This window comes from Mya arenaria, chromosome 2 (genome assembly GCF_026914265.1).
Source record: "Mya arenaria isolate MELC-2E11 chromosome 2, ASM2691426v1".
Taxonomy (NCBI): domain Eukaryota; kingdom Metazoa; phylum Mollusca; class Bivalvia; order Myida; family Myidae; genus Mya; species Mya arenaria.
This window is the reverse complement of record NC_069123.1, coordinates 26,609,658-26,634,427: the sequence shown is the minus strand read 5'-3', so window position 1 is coordinate 26,634,427 and position 24,770 is coordinate 26,609,658. Positions and strand designations below refer to the sequence as shown.

At 35.2% G+C, this 24,770-nt stretch overlaps 1 protein-coding gene across 5 annotated transcripts in view; it reads left to right on the top strand.

Annotated features, from left to right (window-relative positions):
• The first annotated feature begins 7,113 nt into the window (after positions 1–7,113).
• Positions 7,114–24,770, top strand: part of LOC128218250 (neuronal acetylcholine receptor subunit alpha-10-like) — a 44,136-nt gene continuing 26,479 nt past the window's right edge. The window contains exons 1-2 of one of the 5 annotated variants that reach the window (XM_052925902.1): positions 7,116–7,834; positions 19,960–20,010. In XM_052925902.1, the coding sequence (XP_052781862.1) occupies positions 19,980–20,010 (31 nt within the window). In that variant the 5' untranslated portion in view covers positions 7,116–7,834; positions 19,960–19,979. The other 4 variants (XM_052925892.1, XM_052925876.1, XM_052925869.1 and 1 more) reach the window with 4 other exon arrangements.

The window sequence follows — 24,770 nt, the reverse complement described above, 5'->3', positions numbered from 1 at the left end:
AGTGGAATTTCCAGGGTAAAACACCTGGGACCATGCTTACTAACATTCTTATGTCTGAGTTCAGACTCCAGTGGCAAAACTTTTCATTTCATTAACTGTAACTTCCTTTCAACTTGAGTTTTTATGATGAAATTTATCGATTTTTATTACTTTTTGAAATTGTACAATTATTCTCATTTATTGGTGTATGACGAGTGAAATAAAGATGTGTTTTTTTTAGAAATTTAAGAAAATTGTTTTTTTTCTAAATCTTAATTTAGACTTGGACCAAAGACTATTCGTAAGCATGGCCCCTGGCCAGACCATTAGATAAAGGGCTTCCTTGACAAACTAGCCGGATTCTGTACAAAGAAAAAATGCTGGCGACAAACCGCCTCGCAATCGCGACAAGACATAACTTTCCGAAAATGGTGGCTCTACAAATGAGGTACTGTAACAGGTCTTATTTTTTGTTATTCGTTTTTCTGAGCATGTGCACTTAAATAATGGATACTATATAAAAATAACATCGGAACATCTTGGCCGTCTTCTACCGAAAACAACCTTGGATGGTTATGGACGGTTTACAATGTCAGAATTCTTTACATTAAACAACGCAGCAAGTAGACCGTGTAATAATTTCGCAGCTAAACATTAGGACTTTACTCTTAGGATTGAACTTTACTGGGAAACCATTTTAACTTTGTAATACATAGTACACGTTAAAGCTGCACTCTCACATATATATTTACAACTTTTTTTCTTTTTTGTCGTGGAAAGAGCAAATTTTTGCGTAAATATTTGCAAAACAACGATAAATGATTGCTGACAAAAGATCAGATCGCTGATATTCATATTTCCGTTGGAAAAATAATGTTTTATGGCTTGAACTGTTACTAACGGTTTAAGAAAAATGCATAAAACATCAATTTTTATATGTAAATATAAAAATCTGCGATCTATTTTCTGTCAGCAGTCTTATATAACTGGTTTCCATGGATTTTCACAAAAATTGGCTCGTTGCAAGACGAAAAATAAAAAAGTTGTCAAAACGTTCAATCTGTGAGAGTGCAGCTTTAAAACAGTACAATTTATTAACATTATTTTTATTTATTTTAGTTTTATTCATAAACTCAAGGTCAAAATGTAAATAAAATAATTATGTGTTACAAAGACTTTTATTTTCGGTAAGATATAACGTTTGCAAACATACAAGTGAACTAGTACTTCTGTTTAGTTAAAGTTTATCCTTTTTAAAACGATTTCTGATAACTTAAAAATCATCTGGAGGCTGTTTACTAAATACTTGGATCGCATTTCTGGTCATTAAATACTAAATTAATTTAAAACCAAAGGTTCATGCAGACATGACATAGACACTTATATAATATACACAATAAACTTCCCTCTTACAAATTTCATTCGTTGGCCTGTTCATTAAAAAGAAATCTCATAGTTTGGATTGCCCTATCACGGCCTCTTAACGCCAGCTCCACCACTTTACGGTGGTGTAAAGAAAAAGAGCTGTCGACACTTCCGTGGTGGAGCTGTGCCCTATGTTTACATGAACAAACGTGAGTATGATTTATATTTTATTTGATAATTTCATTTAACGGACATATTTCAAAAATCGGAGAATGTCCTACCGTGTAAGAACACTTCTACTGTAAGCTGGTTACTATTTCGTTTCAATATTATGCAAACTGTGTGTCGACAGCTCTTTTTCTTTGCACCACCGTAAAGTGGTGGAGCTGGCGTTTAGAGGCCGTGCCTTTGCAAGATGATGTAGAATTAATATATTATACAAACAGATACACCTTCTGCAAACATTTCGCAGTTAACTACAAGGCCGTGGAACAGGAAAACCAGGAAGTCTGGCAGAGACTCGTTTTAATTTCCAATACTAAACCAAAAGTATACCTTCTTAAAGACATAAACAAACATTTCGCCGTTGACAAAAAAAGTGAAACAGGAAAACCAGGAAGTCTGGAAGAGACTCGCACGGATGACGGACGACAGAATGTTCCTAATCTTGTTCCTTGCTTGTTTTAGGAATGTCACCCATCAGTTCTTTATTATGTTGATTTATGCACGTGATGTTAAGTACAGTCGAAATTCGCAATGTCGAATTCGTTATTTCGATGTTCTGGTTATGTCGAACTTTTTTTGAATATATGGGTTATACAATTATGTATTTCGGTTATATCGAGTGCTCCTTATCTCGAATTTTAGTGATGGTGGCCTGCATAAGAGACGACAAGGGTGCTAGATAGACGTCTGCATTGCTGAATCTGGCCTGTTTTGCCATTGTTGCCCTAGGCCGGTATTCATAAACACCTTAAATCATTTCTTAACTTAAGTAAATTCCCTATAAAAATCATAGTCAAATTAAAAGAACTGTGAAAGTTATTTTCAAATAAAAAATCGTTTATTTAAAATCATCAACGACAATTAAATATTTAAAATATTATTAAGTTATTAGATCAGATAAGTAAATGTAATTTAGTTAGGAAATTAATTTGGATATTTTATGAATACCACCAGCCCAGGAACAGTCGAAACTCGCTAAGTCGAACTCTGTTATTTCGATGTTCTAATTGTGCCGAACTTTTTTTCAATTAAGTGTTTCACTGTTTGTATTTCGGTTTATTCGAATGTTTTTTATATCGAAGTGTTTAGCGAGGTCCCAGCGACTTCGAAATAGCGAGTTTTGACTGTATTTGTTATACTTACCACTGTACAAGATGTGAACGAAGCATTGTAACTTACGATTTTAAACATATTTGTTCAGTTAAATGGAACTTGATTAACAACTTCAACCACATAGCCGATTGTCTGGTTTACAAAACTGAACTACCATTACAGGAACTGATCATATCATTATTATCAAGTAGTCAGGAAGGATAATGAGTTGCACTTAACATCTTGTTCGTACAATAATAGTTTATTCTTACAAAGGATTGTCACTCGCTTTATGGCAGGAACAAAGCTAATATAAAGGGTATACTAAGTTTATGCTCATACTTGAAAGTGGTTACCTGTAAGCATATTAATTCTAATTTATGTCTGCAGAAACGTACGAGATTTAGGCGTAAAAATAATTGTTTGTTTTCACTAACTCGACCGACCCTATTTTGTCCTCCCGGCCTTACACCTTTTTAGCCGTAGTGTGGATTTTTTTCGTAATTTCCTAAAAAGATGTGCATTTCATTAAGTGAACAAGTTAAAATTTGACCATTTTATATACAGAACATTCAACAACAGTGATTTTCCATGATATAGGTCGGTTTGGTACTGAAGCGTGGTCCCCCCACCACCAAAAAAATAAAATAGAAAGAAAAGTTATGCCTATCTACCTACCCAATTGCTTTGTACATGTTAGTGGATCTTTCTTTATTTTTTTGAATACTTGAACAATAATCTTTACTAAGAAAAAGAGAATCAAGTGTTGTAATTAAAGAAGATCCAGACAAAAAAATTGATTTATAATGTTTTCTCACGACTCGCGAGTATAGGAACGCAAATATTTAAAGCTTGAGACAAAAAAAGAACATGCAAACGAGCACTTCATTTTCTTTTTATTTGCCTGCATTTTGGATTTTAATTAATCGTATGATAACCTTGTCACACCACAATTCACAAAACTCAGTTGTGATAAATCGGATAATAAAAGGAAAAACAATTTTAAGATGTTAGTGTAAACAAGGAACTTTTGTATTTTGGCCTTATTACAGGGATTGTTCGGCGACAGAGATATGAAAACCACAACTCGATAAAACCTACAATGACGTTCTTTACGTCATTGTTTTTTGCTATAACCGAATAAAAGTACACTATATTGTCCAAGCCATGCATTTTTAGAAGTAATTAAATAAATGGATTATACTACACTCAGCCAATCCACTGATATAAAACACGAGAATTGGTGGTGATGTTTAAGCTGATTTATACTCGTACTCGGGCAAGCCCCATTCGGCTAGTGCTTTCCGATAAGATTGTTAGTCATTTTAAGTTTTTGGAGCATAATTATATGGCATAGTGCACAGGCAGAATGTAACCCTGGTTAGAGCAACCCTGGTTCTTTAGCGTGCATTGTCACACAGGACCTCAATTTAAAGATACACTATTACTCACAAATAAGATTTACCACAATTAATACAATTGTTTTAATATACCAAAAAGGGTGAATGAATGTAAAAAACAATGGTTCTTATGAAAAATACCGAGTTAAATTTGAAAGAAAGATCCAGAAAACACGGTATTTCTACCTTATGAGACGAAAGTAGATCATAGTAAATCTTTTAGCACTCACCAATCATTTAATATTTTTGTGATTTCAATCTTGTTGTCAGTCATTGATATTTTCCATGAATGCATTATTTAGTAAGTAGTTAAAGGTTTATCACTATGTGTATGTATTGATTTTGAATAAGAGGGTCACTTTAACGTTCCTCCCGGAGACGACTATTCAAGTGTTGCGGCGTGGAATCGAACCTGTGACACCTGGGTTAACCACTATGAAAATGGATCTGTCACGTCCTCATATCTAAAAATTATTAGAATCTACCATTTATATACGTTTAAGAAAAGCATTTGTCACAATACATAAATTATGCGCACCTGTAACATAGTATGCGATGCTAAATATATACGTCACTCGGGTAAGATCTGAGGTTGTTTTGGAATAGTAAGGGTTATGTAGTAGCACATGATCGCCGACTTATTTAAATATTTGTATTAGTGGACGTGCCATTTTCGTCATCTACCGGATGTTACATTTACACCACCTTTGTAAGGGTGTACCCATACATTCATGGCGTACCGTACATTTGGTAAGTTTGAAATCTTTCATACACCATGAGTGATATTAATTTATTAATTGGATCTAAGAATGGTGTAGCTAATCGGATTGCGCGTTTTAATTAAATAACGGACCTATGCAGCGAAGGAGTCAATAATGTATGACCGTAAGATTGACTTAAGTTGCATAATGAATACCAACCCATATGCTTTATTTCTCACCCGTACGATTACCATAATCACTGTACGAGTATTTTACTATATTAGTACGAGTCCCTCACAAGCCTTTTCATATGTTTTAAAACGGATGTGGCGTCCGAAGGATTGTCCTGCGGTACCCTTACATTTCACACAAGGGCGCCTCGTGATCGAAGTCGAGAACACTTTAAACGGCAGCGTGCACGCCCCGCCAGATATAATTCGTCTACATAGAGGTGCCGCAGACCGCTGATTTCACCCGAAGTCGTAGAAATCCTTTGTTAGGCCCGGTAAATGATGTGACCGTACCTTAATTCAGTATTAAAGGTGACAGTATCGGTCAATGATGCTCACAATAATGCTCACCCATTAATTACTTATATATACATAATGTATAATCATACTGAATAAACTTAATTTCCTATGTATTACATTAATGCCTTAAAGAAATGATCATCCATGACCGAAACTGCCACCTAAGCTTTGTGTTAGCGGTCAACATAATATTTTGTCTACTGAAAAGGCAGTATACTTAAAATTTGTAAACGCATTTATTCCAGAAGATCAGCAGTCAGCCGTTATTGATTTTAATCATGTGAAGCGTTAGATATAAACAGTGTTAGCGGGTAGTTTACACAACATCATGAAGACCACCAAAAGGTTGTTAGTATGTCCTTGTTCTTGGACAGGGTCCACATCCTTTAACCATTTCGTATGTTCTACCTATTAAATAATTACACGATGTTGTTTTCCTCTCTTTCCTAATTTACCAGCACAAATGAGAAGCACCAGCGGATCTAGGGGGGGGGGGGGGGCACCCGGCACGCGCCACCCCTAAAATCATTTAAGTTTACTTTTTATATTTATATAGGGAGGGAAAGTAATAAAATGCACCATTACAGACTAAAAATTGTTTAAACCTTCTCGGTGGAGTACCCCAAACCTCCCTGCCATCAATTAAAATAAACCATTCGGTTCAGAGGGAGGGGCGCAAGTCAAAAAGGTTACGCTCCTAAGTTACGCCCCCTCTTACGTCAAATCCTGGAGCCGCCCATGAAAATTTGCAGGTTTTGTTTCCAGAATTTCACAGTCAATCTATCATTTATGCCATCAGTGCGTAATTAAAATAAATAGTTCTGTAAAACAAAATAATTATGCACCGCTTCCAGGTTCCTCTCATCTTATTGTTTTTACAGATTGTGCATTTAGCACATTTGTTTTCCAAAGTAAGCAAAGGGAAATCTTGATTCTCTGCATTATTTCATACTAATAACAAATGCAATTTGTCTGTGATTGTCTAAAACAAAAACATCAGCAGATAACATTTAACATGATTTGTCGATTAATTTTCCTTATCTTAGTTTTTTTTGTAAGGACACGTTGCAATCAAAAGATAATCCCGTGCATTGCAGAATCATTCTCAAGATTTACGAGCCCTTTACTCAATGTACATGTATAAGTCCGTTCATTCGGTGCTCCTCGGCTATTTTGTATCGAAAACAACCTCGGATGTATGTGGACGGTTTGCAATGTCAGAAATCTTTACACTGTAACTACGCTGCAAGTAGATCGCGTAGTAATTTCAATTTAGCAGTTAAACTTAATGACTTAACTCTTGGGAATCATAATTATGTTTGCAATAATAAACTTCACTGGCAATCAATTTAAACTTAGATCAAAAAATATAACTCCAAAACACTACAATTATTAATAATATAATTAAAAAAAATACGAACTACTTCTACTGATGTACCGGCATACATCCGAGCTTGTTGTCGTTAAAAATTGCCGAGGAGCACCGATTGACATCTTAGGTTGTTTTCGATAGAAAATGACCGAAGTGTTCCGAATGAAGTCCGTTCTGTCGATGAATCGCAGGTCATGGACAGGGAAATGGTCTTAAATGATTATATTTAAATGCGAAACAAATAGTAAGGGACTGGTCAGTACATTGACATTCTGGTTAATCAAATGCAAATATATTCGTAGTTCTTCATAAGTTATCAATTAAATATAAGCAAGAACATGTCTATCTAGCATCTTAACAGAGATATCCTCTGATAATATTATGCCTATCAGTATCTGTTGTTCCTTTCGCTAACAATCACTTGGATATTCATTATCGTTAGTGAACGTAACCATCTATCAGAACAATAATAACATTAAAGCTGCACTCTCACAGACCGAACGTTTTGGTTTTTTGTTTTGGAATGAGCCAAATTTTGCGTAAATGCCTGTAAACTAGGCAATAAGACTGCTGACAAAAGATCAGATCACATTTTTCATATTGACGCTCGAAAATTGATGTCTTATTGCTAAAAGTGAAACTTAAGTTTTAAGAAAAATGAGTAAAAACGCCAGTTTTTCAAATAATTGAGATCTGGATTTGGTGCAAAAAATAACTAAATCTGAGACAAAAATTAAATATAAGTCAAAACTGTCAATCTGTGAGGGTGCAGCTTTAAAACCAGATCAAGGAAAATAATTACATAGAATCATTCATAAAGAGTTTAATAAAGAATAATGTGCTACGAAGGATATATTTTGAACGAATTACAAAGTTCGTAAACTGTTAGCAGGTTGCTATGTTGTGTTAAAGTACTCAAATACATATGACAGATTGTGGAAATTTAATATAAGTAGCGTACACCAAATTAAGCCAGAAAGAGACATTAGCTATTTATCAATGACAAGAGCGACAGTGTGAAATTGTGTCACGAAATGAAGGCAATATATGGAGAAATTTGTTTTTTAAAAGTGTGTAAAATGTTTTAATGTGATAATGCTATACAGGAAATGCATTTAACTAGAATCAGGATGTACATTGCTGTGAATAATGCTGCGAAGCTGATAACTGGTAAGTGGTTTGTATTTTACGAGTATGTGTAGATTATTGTCAATTTGGAAGTCTTTATGAAAACTGAACAACCATACGAACGATTTATTTCATAATTTCATATAAAGACTTCCAAATAAATGAAGACATATTTTTGTTAACTAACGAAGCCCTATAAGAAATATATTTGACTTCTTTCGCCACCATCCCTAAAAATGTGTACGCGTCATAAACGTCAGATGAAGCAGAACGCACGTAAGCATTAGCACGTTAAGTTAAGTAGTTTGCCAATTACACCTCACAACAATCGTAACAACTCGGCCATCTCCGGCAAGCTGTTCAATAATGTCCGAGCTGTTCCGATTATTATAAAAAGTCATGTTGATATACGTGTTACCCTCAAAACCATTCCGAGTACGTCTTAAAGAACTATAAATTATATAATATGTAGAGCGTACGTTTGAGCGTACGTCTGGTTGTGTAGTTCTCCTATTACTCGACAACTTTTACGTCATAACCTTAAGGTGGATGACCAGTTATATAAATTTGCGATTCAACCGATGAGTAGGGGCAAATAAAACGTCGATCAATCAGAAAATTGAACGCCGATTCATTAAAAAGTAGATGCAATGACATCTCATTTATAAAAAACAAACATAATATCAACCATTATTTGGACATCACGCCCTGAACGTTTGAACTAGTTAGAACGGTGGGCATTTTAGAAAGACAGTGTTGTGTTTCGTGCATTTAAATTTAATCATATGTCTAATATACTCCACTCAACTGAGTTATTTCCCCCTTCAGATAATATCCGTCTGATATTTGTACGGTGCGATAAATGAAAAAGGGAAAATGGACCAGATAATATTTAGAAACTGAACCAAACCAACACACACACACGTGACGTTTGTAAAACAAATACGCCTGACTTAATATTCAAGATTCTAAAACGAGCGTTTTAATGTGAAATGCGTGCATTTCGTTTTGAACCACAGGTGTCCAAAATTAAGTGCATATATGTGAAGTGTATTCATAGTCAGTCGTTGGTCACCTGGCTATGAACTTAAAAGAAATTGCATACGGCAAGTTGAAGATCAGCTTTAATGAATATCATTGACACGTTTAATTGGAAACACAAATCGTTTAGTTGCACTCAAAACGCTGTTCCGAACGTTCCGGGTTTCCGGAACAGCTTCCGAACGGTACAAAACAGAGTTCCACACAACGAGAATACAAATGCCGGAATACAAATGCCGGACAAAGGAGATTCTACGACTAGAGGATTCATTCTTTGTATGTATCTTAAAGGGAATACACACCAAATGGTCCGGTATATACTGTTTTTCCACAAAGCAAGCAAAGAGTTGTCAATAATTCGCAAATATGTGGCCGATAATACATCATATTACTTGCTTTGAAGGAAAAATATATACATCAATTTTTTCTTCTCACACGCTGTCCCAGCTGATTTAGCCCGTTTAAAAATACAACACGTAGCACAGTTTGTTGTTTCCGAACACCTTGCAAGTCACGTGATCGTTTCACACACTAACATGTCAGTAAGAGTTTAAGCCATGCAACGCGCTGTCACTTTCATACGTAATAATCTCATTCAAAAGTGATCAAAAACGATGATTATCTGTCGGGCTCTGTGTCTACGTTATTTCGCAGCAGCAGTTTTCCGCTTCCGTTCACTATCCGTTCTTTAGGGAAATAGTTGTAGAAATAGGCGTTTAAACAAATAAATAAGTTTCAAGTTTCGGGAGTCCATGCATGTTGTAAGTATGTCTAGTGTCAATATATAATGATTATATATACCAACATTATTTTTAATGTTACTTGGTAACTCATTTTGAATTGGAAGAATACACAAAACCTGTGAAAAATAATTGATTAGTGTGCCATGTGTTGCATAATTAAGTAAGATTCGGTGCGTTGTACAACAATATCAATCTTACGTAAGTTTTTGACAAATAACATTTTCTTTGCAATTGTATCATTTCGTGCCTAAGTCCCTTTAGTTGTTAAATGATATCATTTTGGGGGCATTCAGTGAGATAAACAACACATCTGAAGACAGCTTAATGCATATAAATGTAAAAAATCAAGGTCATCAACATTGTGTCTGTAAAAACTATTTTTTAGTTCCTTTTTAGACTATCTGCCCATGCGCGCAGGTAGTCTTAAGACCGCAAATTCCAAAGAACTACTTCTATTCATGTCGTTTTAACCCATTTTTTGTCTCAATGCGCTCTATGTTTAGCAGAATGACGACAAAATCATAAAAATAGATTAGTTGTATTGCGTTCCAAGTATGAGTTCTTGCTTGTTCGGCTATTTCCGCGCTGTATTTCTGTATCCCGGCGTTTTATTTTTAGCAGGACATAACTTTTTTTTTAGATCGTTATATTTACAAGATTAATGGGTCAAAATAATGGAAGCTCTAGTAGGCAGTTAACATACTGATATCCACTCTAGTCCAGTTTAGCCCAAGATGTATTACCGACCGCAAGTGCCCCATCGCCTGCATGGTTTGTTATTATAACCTAGTGTGACCCTAAAGCACGCTTATTTGTAATGATGTATTTTTGAAATTACCGTTTCATGAGATAAGAAACAAAAATGATTGTCTGAAAGCTGTGAGTAAGATTATTATTGGTCCCAGCTGAAAGTCAAAATAGTTGTATCTCAAGTTTCGCGTTGCTAATGCTTCAAATACTATGATTTGCCTGCTATACAATTACAAAATACTATTCATTCTATGATTTTTAGGCGTATACTTTTCTATTAAGATATCATTTTTTGCGTAGTAGCTTCGTTCCGGTGTATTCTTGCCATTGTTTTGGACATAAGGCTTTCAATTTATTCTAACACACATGCCCTGATACGACATTGAGTCATACATTTGCTGAAGCAAAGTAGTTCGGATTTAACCTGTAAAACATCTAAAGTGTGCGAAGCATTCATAACAGCACTAGTATTATTTCTACACAGATATTTACGTAACACATAAATAACATTTATTTATCAATAAAACTTAAAAAAGCACAACCATATTCCCATTCTTAAAACAGACAATTTCCGATAATCTAAAAATAGTTTCAACATCATTAATTGACAGATTTTCTAAAAAAGAATTCTACATACATTAATTGACCACATGTTTGTCCTCACCGCGGGAAAACGACCCATCTGATAAGCTCTGCATTTTGATAGGAATTATTTCTAAAATTGCTCGAAATTATAAAAAACATTTTCCTTTAACAATTAAAACGTGTATGTTCATAAAACTTGCCTTACGTATGATATCTAATCAAAGCACCGAAAAACCTTTAGAAGCGATTGAAAGAGGCATGCATTGTAACTTTAAAAACATGGGGATACGTCGACTGAAGTGATACGCTGTGTATTTTGAATGGAATTATTGCTGAAGTTGTGTTTTCCTTAAACAAAACATGTATGTTCATAAAAGGAAATGATATTTTCCAATCGTATGATATTTAATCAAAGCAACGAAAACCCTTTAGACACGATTGAAAGGGGCGTGCATTGTAACATTAAATTGAAGTGACATTTACATAAACAAAATTACACAAGTTGACCTTGTTTTCGATTGGTCGGGCTCAGCGAAAATCCAATCGAAAACAAGGTCAACTTCAAGGCCATCAGCCAGGCGCTTGCAAACATTAATGGCCGATATTGACAGAAAGTAATTAGCGGAAAGTTGTTTTCACTGAGTATGGATGATAAGCACAAGAAAGGTTGGTTTTTATTGATGCATTATACAAACTTTGTTTGTATATGTTAGGAACAGTCGATGAATAGTCGCCATATGCCACCGTTACATGGTCTTGACTCTGATCGCACTGTTTTACATTGGGTTCTATAAACTTTTCCGACCTGGGAAAATCGCACTGACAGGAATGATTGTTTGCTCGATTTCTTTTTTATTTCCGAAAGAAGTGTCAAGTGTTGTATATCATTACAAAGGTTATGGATAGGGCTTTTCAGAAATGTACAGAATGTTTAGATTCCGACGGTAGTGAAAAAGAAAACTGAGATCAAAAGTGACTTACCCGATTTTGGGCACGTCCGGAGTGCCGGTCCTTTCTCTATTGATAGTATAAGTGACAAGGTTTTTGTCCGAAATTGTTGTTTTTTTTTGTCAGTTTTTGGTCATATAATAACTTAATATTACATTTTTGACCAAACACTGAGTCAAATTCCTGTGACTTGAAGGGTATTTGCAAATGTGTTTAAAATCGAAGCACTCTTGTTTACAGTGTATACCTACCTATTAAGCCAAGTATAAATATTGTTAAGTCTCTCAGGTATCTCTGCGTTTGTTTATTCATTTTCATCCCGCATACTGATGACAATGTGAACTATTTACAGTCGAAACACATTTTAAAAAGAAAATTAAGGGACTCGCTCATGGTTTGTAGAATGCACATTTTACGATATAGTGTTAAAACTAAGATACTGACAGCAATTTCAACAAATGATAATATTTGCTCAAATATTTTCTTTGAAGATCCCAATTTTGAACAAAAACACAACAAAAAACAACAACAACAACAAAACATTAGTGACGCAATTCAGCAAAAAGGTTATAGCGTGATTGTTTAGCGGACATTATAACGTGATGTTAGCAATGTATTCGATAGAGGTTAAAATATCTGTCAGCTAATGTATAAATACTGAAGGTCGAGTTGATAAGGCGTTTTCTAATTTGTTATTGACTGTAGCGGTGTAGGCTCGATTCCCCATACAACCAGACTATTTATTTTATATTTTAATTGTATTTTAAGTGTTTTAGAAAAGCGTTTCCAGATTTAACGTATTTTACTCCTTTTCATACGCCAATTACGTGTAACAAACACTTTAATAAATCAAATTTTAGATTGTGAATGCGTTAAATGAATTTCTTCTCAGTTTTTCTTCTAACAGAGTATGCTTGGAAAACTCAATATAAATTGATCTTGGCATTTTGATTTATAATATTCCTCTCTGCTGATGTAACATCTGTGGCAAAATACAAACACTACAAGTCATGTCACTCGTACCGCTGGGAAGTTTTTATGAGACCTTCTTTAAAATTGCAAACAGAAAAAAAATCAGTGAAGTTCCTAATATTTGCAAAGAAATACTGTATTTCATCCAAAATTGAAGAGAGCAAAATATATGTATATGCTAAGAGTTATGCACCAGTGAATTGTAACCACGCCCCCCCCCCCAGGTCCGGGGAATAGCGGGGACTTTGACTTTCGGTCCAGCCAACCGCGGGTAAAATCCCCGCCCTGTGGGAGCGAACTGATGGTAAAATATCCGCCAAATGCCCCCGCACCCCAGGGACCCTAGGTAAAGCCCACTCCCCGCTATATTTTGTGCGAAGACGAAACCACCGCATTCACCCGGCACTGCAGGGCCACCTGTGAGGTAAAGACACGGCCCATTTCCCACGCTATCCCTGGTATAACCCCGGACCTGGGGGGCCGTGGTTACAATTGACTGGTGCATTATACTTGAAAATGAAATTAGCCAATTCATCTCCGTGCACCAACTTTTTCTATGTTTAGCATGTTGTGTATAAATGTTGGGTTACTCATAATCCACGTTAATGCATCATTTGTAATACTGGTGATTTAGTTAGGCCTATATAATATGAAGAAATGCATTCATTTCATGCAAGTCACGAAATTAACAGTTCATTTGAATTTGTGTAAGTTAATTTCAGAAGCAATATACGTTCGTCGTCAAGATATTTTCAGCTTTGAATCTTAATAAGAATAAATCTGTCTGGTTTCAATTTATGCTTATACTAATATATTGTATATGTTTATAATGTATATCCAATCATTATATGTAATGAAGTTCTTAATTTATGCTGAGAACGAAAATTTAAAATCGCCTCGCCCTGTGTCACATGGAGGTGCGTTAGCGCACTCGACGTAGCCTGTGAGACGGAACACCCTTTTTAGGGACAAGACACCAGATAATACAATTACTAGAAAAATGTAATTGTCAAAAAAATAACATAAAATGGAAATCGTTGTATACAATGCGTTGAATCTTACTTACAGATGTATCGAATCACTTACGAGATATTAATCTTTTGCAGTTTTTTTTTTAAAAGAGATTAACACAGCTGAAAACGAGTTTGCTAAAACGCTCTTTGACAGTGTGTGGAGCAATTAGAAGACTAGCAAGATGTTCGGAGTTCGGAAAAAAATGCGCTATTTTCAAAGAAATAGATTGTTGGGCGACGCGATTGTTGCGTTTATTCATAAAATCCTGTAGAATGATGTATTATCGACTGCATGTAAGCTCTAATTGACAATTCTAGGATTGTTTTGAGGAAATACTGTATTTTCTGATTTTGAGTCCATCTGGTGTCTAGTCCCTTTAATATGCGGAAACTATTCTAGACGTACATAATCTTAAGCAACTGAAGTATCTTAAAAAACATGTTCCGAGACATGTTGTTTAGACATGGGTGATAACGGTATTTGCTTTTAATCTTTATTTTGATAAATATCCCTAATTTGCACCATATGTTGTTTTCCTTACCGCACATTAATAATCGTTGTTATGATGTACTAAAAGCAATATTCTACTTTCGCTAGTCGGCAATGGAGGCTTTAAGGAAGAAAAGTACTTAAATAGTAGTATCATAAACTATCTTACAAATCAAAATTGGTTTCACGTAATAATTAGGTATAACTTTTTGGGTTGTCACATTTTGTTTAAGCCAAAACTCATTTTATTTAAGTTTCGCGCGTTTGGATGGCAAAGCATGATCCGTAAAGTACAGGCAAGGATGTGGCGGGGCTACTTCCAGGAGCGTAGCTGAATGTACGTAGAAACGCCGTTGCGTAATGAAATTTTGACAGGTCGAAGTTTTATCATACCAACCCCCCTGAATTCGAAATAAATACCTTAGGGGGTAGGAGGGGTGATGGGTTCCATATGTTGTCCGTAAATCGATCTGCGAAATCACAAATTGGCGCTAGCTACGTGCCTGGCTTCTATTTAACCACGCCCCTGGATTATTCACGGACTTGAGGCCCGGTGTAAGTTTAAGTCGTGTTAGGTCTTGTCGTACACTAGAAGTGCACAGACAGTATGTTACCCCGGTAAGGTCTACCCTGTTTCTTTAACGTACCCAAGCGTACAGCACTTTCACACGGGGACCCCCGCTTAACTGCCCTCCTGGAAAACCCTAAGTGGTAAGGGGGGGGGGTGTCAAACCAACGACCCCTACCCCTATGTTTATAGTCAGTGTCCAAAATCTACACATTGGACCCACCAAGTCATGGCAAAATATCGGTGTGTTTTTTTATATATCAAAACTCTCCGGTATCGCTTTATCAAAAAGATCGGCGTGTCATCGTTCTAAGATATGTATCGGGACTCTGTAAACATCAAAAGCCGCAATCTCTGCATTTTTTCTTGCAATCATTTCAATGCGTTTCAAGTAAAGTAGAAATTTACATAGTTTTAGATACTAGTCACTAACTCTTAAGCATCGTTTTACGTAATACAGTCGAATCCCGTTGGCTCGAATTCCCAGGGACCGGCGAAAATACTTCCAGCCGTCAGTAAAAAGAAATCCTGTCCTTGACATCCAGCTTGAGCCAACGATGAATTCGAGCCAAGCGAGTTCGAGCCAACGGGATTTTACTGTATTTGAACTGATCTGTCATTAAACTTTGGAGACATAACAACATTCATAGCCAATTAGGAAATGTACACTGTGTAATTTAAACGACATTGAAGATGAATTTCATTTTGTTTTAGTTTGTTCAATGTTTAATGATATGCATACTTTTATTCCTAGATACAATGTAAGAAATCCGAAGACGATAAAATTTATTTCATTACTTAACTCTCATAATTAACCTGTAATTAAGAGTACAAAAGCCTTTAAAATAAGAGACTTGAATATATAAAACCGCCCCTAATGACATCCTCTCTTACAAAACTGTTAAATAAGATTTTCGTTTTCACGATAATGTATAACTCGTTTGTAAATGATATATTGCAAAATCATTTATGCATGCTTGCAATATTTATATCTGTTTGTTTTGAATTTATATTGATGAGCTATATATGCCAAAGTTCAACGTTATATTATGTTCTGTTCTGAAATATGTATCATTATTTCTTAATTGGTCGCATGCTGTTTATTGATCAAACAATCTTTCAACTATTGAAAGCTGCACTCTCACAGATTGAACGTTTTGACAACTTTTTTTTTCTTGAAACGAGCAATCTTTTGCGAAAATCCATGGTAACCAGTTATATAAGACTGCTGACAAGAAAATAGACCGCAGGTGTTTATCTTTCAGTTAAAAAAATGATGTTTTATGTCACTTTTCTTAAACCGTTAGTAACGGTCTAAGCCATAAAACATTAATTTTCGAACGGAAATATGAACATTTGCGATCTGATCTTTTGTCAGCAATCTTTTATCATTGGTTTGCAGATATTTACGAAAAAAAATGCTCTTTCCGAGATAAAAAATAAAAAAAGTTGTAAAAATGGTATATCTGTGAGAGTGCAGCTTTTATATAGTGTTGAATTAATCAAAAGTACCTCATATTAAGCATGTGGTCATGTGGTCAAGTTGAATGCTGACTTGAGGGTTAAAGCACGACATGTCGCAATCAACATGTCGACATGTTATCTTATCAACCAGGTAAGTCGACATGATTATTGCGACATGTGTTGTTATAAGGTCGACATCAAACAAATCGACTTGTTTTATGTCGACTTGTTAGTTTTAACACGACATGTTGTAATAATTATGTCAACATGTTCACTTATTATACACATGTCGTGAAATAACTGGCAAGTCGACATAAAACAAGACGACATGACTACATGATTATACAATCTGAATAAACGATATTCTCTTCCATAATATATCAGTGGAGTAAAAGGGAAGTCAAAAAAGTATTAAGGTATACAGTGGAACCCCTTTGGCTCGAACTCGTTTGTCTCGAAATTCTCGTTGGCTCGAACTGGATGATAAGGACTGATTTCTTTAAACTGTAGGTAAGCATCCCCGCTTGGCTCGAATATTCTGAGGCTCAAGGTATTTTCACCGGTCCCTGGGAGTTCGAGTCAAGGGGGTTCGACTGTATTTTAGAGTTTGGGGACCACCCACTCTATTTGTCATACATCGCAGGTCTCTAAGCATTGGGTCGCAAATCATTCCTTTGGCGAATATCCCATCAACCGGCGGTGGGGACAACCACCTCCCCCAACCCCCACTTTGGCTTCAAAATTTTGTTTAAGTCACACTTGGGGATGTGACGGTGTCAATCCATAATGCAGCCATTATAGGGCGCGGGCAGACCTTTGTAAACTCAACAACAACAATAACAACAACAACAATTAAGCTGTAGCCTGACATGCCTATATATGATCACAAGCTATGTGAAGTTAGCTTGACATTGGACATTGGACATAGGGCATTTAAAAGATCGAAGTCGATTGGACACCGGAAATTTAAAAATGAAATGAGTCAAAGGGAATTTAATTTTGTGTTAAAGGGACTAGACACCAGATGGTCCCAAAATCGGCAAATACAGTATTTCCTGGAAACAAGCATAGAACTGTCAATACGAACTAGAATGAGACCGATTATACATCAATTTACATGATTAAAATAATATTTTGTCGCTATCACAGCTGAGTTTACCCGTTTGAAATAACGCATAATGGTATCCCAATTTATAGTGTGTATATTTGGCATGTGAGAGTCACATGATTAGTACAGATACCGAGCAAATTTCGAATTGGAAAAATACGCAAAATCTGCGAAAGATACATGTGTGGTAAGCGATGTGATACATCAGTAAGTAAGATTCAATACGTTGTACACAAAGATATCAATTTTAAGTTGTTTTTTTTTCTTATTGCTTTCAATTGTATCATCAAGTCCCTATAAGCTGTAGATTGACATGCATGTTTGGCTGCACTTCGTAGGCAGAAACATTTTTTTATTACATTTGTTTAATTACGTGTCAGTACAACACAATGTGTAATTTGACCACATGCCATGTAATTTCGTTCTCAACAACAGTAAGCGAAACGGGAAATTCATTAAAATATACGCACTTAGCTTAATCACGTCTTCCGAATGTTCAAGTACATCGACACTACGCTATCTATTCGCTAAACCTTTAACCGGTTAAGCTCGCCTGAGTAGATAAAGCTTTCAGTGTGTTACATATATGGCGACAGTTCATCGTCAGAGTCTCCTTTCTTGAAACGTGACTCTGCCTTTCGTTAAAGCTTCGTTATGTTGATAGCTTTGGTTTTGATATCTGAACCTTGTTTAGATCACGCCCCCTGGGGTAAGGTTCACGTGTTGGCCCACCCCGGGTTTATCATTTCAAGACACAATCTTTTTGTCTGAAATCAGATCATTTAAGTCAAAGATGTTCGACCATTTTATATTTAGTAAAAGGTTGAGCTCCTCTTCCAAGTTTGCTTAAAGCTGCACTCTCACAGATTGAACGTTTTGACATCTTTTTTGTCTTGGAACGAGCAAATTTTTGCGTAAATATCTGCCAACCAGTGATAAAAGACTGCTGACAAAAGATCAGATCGCAGCTTTGCATATTTCCGTCCCAAAATTGATGTTTATGCACTTTTCTTAAACCGTTAGTAACGGGTTAAGCCATAAAACATGAAAATTGGAATGGAAATATGAAGATCTGCGATCTGATCTTTTGTCAGCAGTCTTTTATCATTGGTTTGCAGATGTTTACGCAAAAATTTGATAAATCCAAGACAAAAAATATATAAGTTGTAAAAACGGTAAATCTGTGAGAGTGCAGCTTTAAGTCATGCTCCGAGAGTTATGATTTGGCTCAACAAATAAGCTAAAAGGGTTAATTAAACAACTTCTGTTTACCACACATAAATTAGATGTAGATGTTAGCATAAGCAACCTTTAGATATAAGGCCTGAGCCTGAGACATTTTGCACGAAACCAAACCTGCTTTCACTAAAGGCTACTTGTCGTTCACGATACATAACGTTTGCTTTTTGGTTCCCCGCTTGCAGCATATGCTTTATGATATACCAAAGATGCAAAGCAAAGCCGAATGAACGTTTGGTATTTGGTTCCCCGCTTTCGTTGTATGTTTACGATATAACGGAGATACAATGAATAAATGTGAGCGGCTGATAACCTTAACTGAGATGATGGTCCACTACAAAGCTCGTTCAAATTATGTTCATTGAGTCTAGTCATGCATTCTTAAGCCGCATTTGTTAATACATTTATAAGTATGTTTACTTTATAAAAAAACCTACTTGCCGGAAAAAATAGGACCCAAGCCAATGTTTGACGCCAAACTTTGCAACGCGTTTAAAACACACTGTTTATCGATTGGTCGATATTTATCCAATAATAACTATTAACAAATGTATTCATTAAATGTTAAAAAAAAATCAATAATAAATAAGTAAATTTTATACAATTTGCTGCAGGTGAACAGTACAGGACCGTAAAAGGTCCACTTGTTTCAAATCATGCAGCCTCAAGGCCAGCATAAACTATGATTAAAATGATTCTTAATTTTACATTTAATCTCTTAATGTCGCAAGTATTCATTAGTGTAAAATTTGTTCTTATGTACGGTATTTAACTTAAAACTGGGGTTTGACCCGGTAATCGATCAATTATGTAACCGCTGAAAACTGCCAAATACGCACCTTCATCATGAGAAAAACCCGGATAGGATTTCAGAAATACCAGTGATTTAAAACTTTCGGCATTGGACGTTAACCGCATTTTGAAGAGGTATTGAATGAAGTTTACAAGCATTTTGAAAATTGTTATATTTTACATTACCAGTAATCGGAAAGCTATAAACTGAATAAATAAGGAAAAAGAGAGAACTTGTCTATCATTAACTATCGACAGTGGATGACAATTCATTATACCGTACTAAAGTTACGTATAATTATAAGATTAACCTATAGGTTTCGTTTTGGTTTTGAAAAGAACTTTTGAAATGTTTTACTTCATTCATCAGTAAACTACACATCACCTGAATATAAGGATGTGATATACTTTTATTGTATATTTACGAAAGGGAATTTATTTTTCATTTAAACAGGAACCTAACACACGGGCATTATGAACGGATCTATAAAGAGTTTGATATTAGGTAAGTTGTTTTTCATTATGTATAGGTAATTATTTATTTGGAGGTTTTGATGCAAATTAAACGTTCACGTCTTGTAAGCTTATTTTCATTATATTATGTGTATAATAAAATATGCTATTTAGTTGAAGGTCATTTCAAATTGTTTCCGCTTAACTTCTGTTAAAACTAAAGAACTTAAAATAATATTGTTATATCTTTAAATGCTTTAAACGATATTGACTACAGGGTGTGTAGGGCCTAGGGGTGATAGGGTGTGTGAAGGTGTGGGTGGAGGGGTGTAGGGGGTGGGGACTATTGCTCCTTTGATGTAACTTTTTAATTCCTGAACTTCTATATGTTGTAATGACGTAACAATCTCATGTATAGTTTTAACACTTTTCGCACATGGGCAATCCTTGTAAACTAATTAGAATATGCACTGTAACACAGGATAGCTTTACAAATGAAATACCTGTAAATACTACGCACTACAATGAAATTATGATAATAAACTTCATGTTTTACATGCAAATAATGTAAGTTTATGGAAGACTTAATCGTATATAAAATTAAAGTTTCATTATATGTTAAAGAAGCTTTGGTTATTAGAAATACCTTATTAACTTGGAGATACATGCATTAAAATTGTTCAACCTCCAATTTTTACAAGATAATAATTACTCCTGTATCATTATGTTGTTCATTATTTATTTAAACACTTGAATGATATATTGTTTTACAACATTTGTAAATGTTAAATCATTGAATATACACGTTGCCCAAAATACATGAATACATGTATGTATTGTAGACGATATATGATGTACATGTCTCAATACAATGTCTGTTCTTTACTGTTCTTTAAACAGGATGTGATCATGTAAGCATGTCGACTTGTTCGATATTGTCACGCGAATTATTACACGACTTGCCGCAACAGTTATGTCGACTGATCTAGTTAATAAGTGAACTAGTGGACATATTTATTGCGACATGTCGTATTATGACTCGCAAGTCGACATTAAAACAAGTCGACATACTTATTGCGACATGTCCTATTATGACTTGCAAGTCGACATAAAACAAGTCGACATACATATTGCGACATGTCGTATTATGACTCGCAAGTCGACATAAAACAAGTCGACATATTTATTGCGACATGTCGTATTATGACTCCCAAGTCGACATAAAATAAGTCGACATGAGTAAATAGTCACATCATCGGTATGCAGTATCATACTCTTCCATAGTATTAGGCACATAATAATCATATATAACATAAAAGTCGAAATTATGGTCATAAGGACATTAATGTAATCTCTTCTTAAAAAATTATCGTTTTAGGACTCATATTTTTGTTTACTCTTTTTAAAGCGTATTTTTCTCATAGAATTTGTTGATAAAGATCTTTTGGCAAAATTTCACATAAAACTTACCTTAGAGCAAAAATGAACTTGGGTAACTGCTCAAGAACCTAGATTTGTGCTCAATTACTTTTCTCAATAAAGAATGATTTTTCTTTGGATTCTTGACAACAGTTTTAATTCAAGAGAGAATGCCATTTTAAAGATAGTAAAAACATATACAGTTTTGAATAACCTATAAAGTTATTAGGTAAAAATGTTGAGTCTGAGAATGAGATTTGACTTAAGTATTTCTCGATATTGGAGGCTGGTATATATAGCGCAGCTAGACGAACGTTTAATGTTCATGAAGACCTCCAAATAAATGATAACGCACATATTGGTTGAAATTATTTCTGTAACTGACAAAATACCTCCCAATTGAAGTCGTCGCTTTTATCTTTCATTTTTTTTCTTTTATCTTTCGTCTTTTTATCCATTAAAGATACAAAGTCTAGATAGTCGGACGAAAGAAACACATTAAATTGAATGCATTAGCATGTGAAACTCATTTGAATTAAATGATCAAAACTAAAAAGAATATTGTTTGTGTACAGATAAAAAACATTAGCCTTTTACAAGTGGGGTTTCAATAAATAGCTATATACGTGGCCACGAATTCCCAACTTAAAAAAGCGCCCAAATATCGCTCAAACTTTTTTGTCTGAACACAAATCATATGCATTTTGGTTTGTTTTGATCTTTAAAGTCAAATGAGTTAAACATCATTATGCATAAGAATAAATACGTTTCTTATATATTTCTATCTACACTTTCTACCTTAAAGCTGCACTCTCATCGATGGACCGTTTTGACCGTTTTGACAAACTTTTGATTTTTTTGTCTTGTAATGAGCCAATTATTGTGTAAAACTCTTGAAAACATTGATACAAGACTGCTGACATAAGATTAGTTTTCATATTTACGCTCAAAATTGATGTTTAATAGCTAAAACCGTTACTAACGCTTTCGGAAAAAAATGAGTTTATTTGGAATAAAAACAGTCGATACGGAAACCTACGATTTGATATTTTGTCAGCAGTCTTATATCACTTGTTTCCAGAGATTTACGCAAAAATGGGCTCATCCCAAGACAAAAATGAATGTGTGTCAAAACGGTCAATCTGTGAGAGTGCAGCTTTAATATGCGTTTGTGTAAGAGCCGGTATGTGCAGCAATATTATGTTCAAGTATTTCATCATTTGCACCTCACTGCGCTTAAACATCAGTTTCATCTGAAGTATACTGCCTTCATCTCTGTAATACAAACATGTATGCATTTCCGGTGCAAACTGTATTTAAAGCTGCACACTCACAGATTAACGTTTTTGTCATGTTTTTGTTTTGGAACGAGACAGATTTTGAGTAAATGTGTGGATACCAGTAAGACAAGATTGCTCACTAAAGATTAGATCTCAGTTTTTATATTTATGGTCGAAAGTCTATGTTTTATGGCCAAAAACGTTACTAACGCTTTAAGAAATTTGAAAATTTAGGCCGTTTTTCGAGCAAATGAGATATGTTCTATGGCGAGTTATCTTATATGAATAAAATGAAGGGAGTGATGCCAAATCAGTTGATTCTGAGACAACAAAAAAATGGCATTACTGTAAATTTGTGAGAATGCAGCTTTAAAGCGTCCGGTTAAATGATTCAATTTCTCACATAACATATTGCGATTAAACTAATATGAACGGCAAATAAAACCTCAAACAATATGCAAAATAAACGTCAACTGTTTTGAAAAATACTGCCATCCGATTGGTTAAAAACTATCAATCATTACGTGTATGTAATAAAACACGAGCAGGTATAAGGATGATCTAATACGCTCATCCGGAAGTTTATTTATTTCAATCCATCATGAGCTTTGAAAAACTATGCTTTACAGGCGACATAAGGCTTTTGCGTAAGAAGAAGATTCACGAATTGAAGCTGTCTCATTACTACGATGCAATAGAGGTGACATACGTGTCTTTTTTTATCTCGGCAAAAGGACTTAGTAACTCGCTCAAACGACGTACGTTTTTCGTTTAAAAGAACGTATTAGCCAATCAAAATCAAATTTTAAAAATCGATACATACCTTAATCAGGTGTATTTTTGCGCGATTCTGATAAGTCAATCATGTCCTTTAAACGAGTTACTTAGTTGGTTTAAAACGATACGAAAGTGTTCAAACGAGATAAAAGAAATAATAATACGTATGTCACCTCTTTGCCATCTTTTCAATGCCACCGCCACCGTATTTTTGCCACCGTATTAACATCATCGTCACCGTATCTATGCCACCGTATCAATTTCACCGTCACCGTATCAATTTCACCGTATCTTTACCACCTTATCGATGGCAGCGTCACCGTATATATGCAACCGTATCAATGCCACCGTTACCGTTTTTATGTCACCTTATCAATGTCACCGTCACTGTATCTATGTCACCGTATTTATACCATCTTATCGATGCCACCGTCACCGTTTTTATGTCACCGTATCAATGTCACCGACACCATATCTATGTCACCGTATCAAGGTCACCGCCACCGTCTCAATACCACCGTCGCCCGCCGTATCAATGCCACCTATTTGCCACCGTACCAATGCCACCGTCACCGTATCTCTGCCACCGCATCAATGTCACCGTCACCGCATATATGCCACCGTATCAATGTCACCGTATCCATGACATCGTATAAATGTCGCCGTATCTATGCCACCATATTAATGTCACCGTCACAGTTTTTATGTCATCGTATCAATGTCACCGTTACCGTATGTCTGCCACCGTATCTATGCCACCGTATTTTGCCACCGTTTCTATGCCACCCTCACCGAATATGTGCAAGATATCATATTAATGAAGATTCCATGTAGGCCGCGGCCTACGCCATCTTCCAAAAAAAATAATCTAAAAATGCCGGATATATACAGTGTAAGGTTTGAATGTTATTTTAAAGTAAAATATTAGGGAAATCGAAGTGGTAGTAAATATATTAACAGATTGAAAATGTCATCTTAAATCATCATTTTAAGGTTTTCGTACTCTTTGAGAAGTTTAAGGCCAAAGAATTTAGTTTAAGGTCATTTGTTAGGAACACGCTTATTCGTAAAGTTTTAAAATGAATGTGTTGTTGCATATGTTTGCATGTGCGTGCAGCTTTTATCCCTAAAATCCGTTATCGCAATTTCTATCATTGCACTATTTGTACAAACAAACCCAAAAACCGTGAAATAAAGGACATATTCAACAAGAGATTTATAGCTGCCATGACATCTGCTTCAGTTTTGCCTGATAACAATAATTTAGTCGCAAGCATTGGTTTGAAAACTGCATATTCAATAGAGTTTACGACAAAAATCATGTGGGTGTAAAATT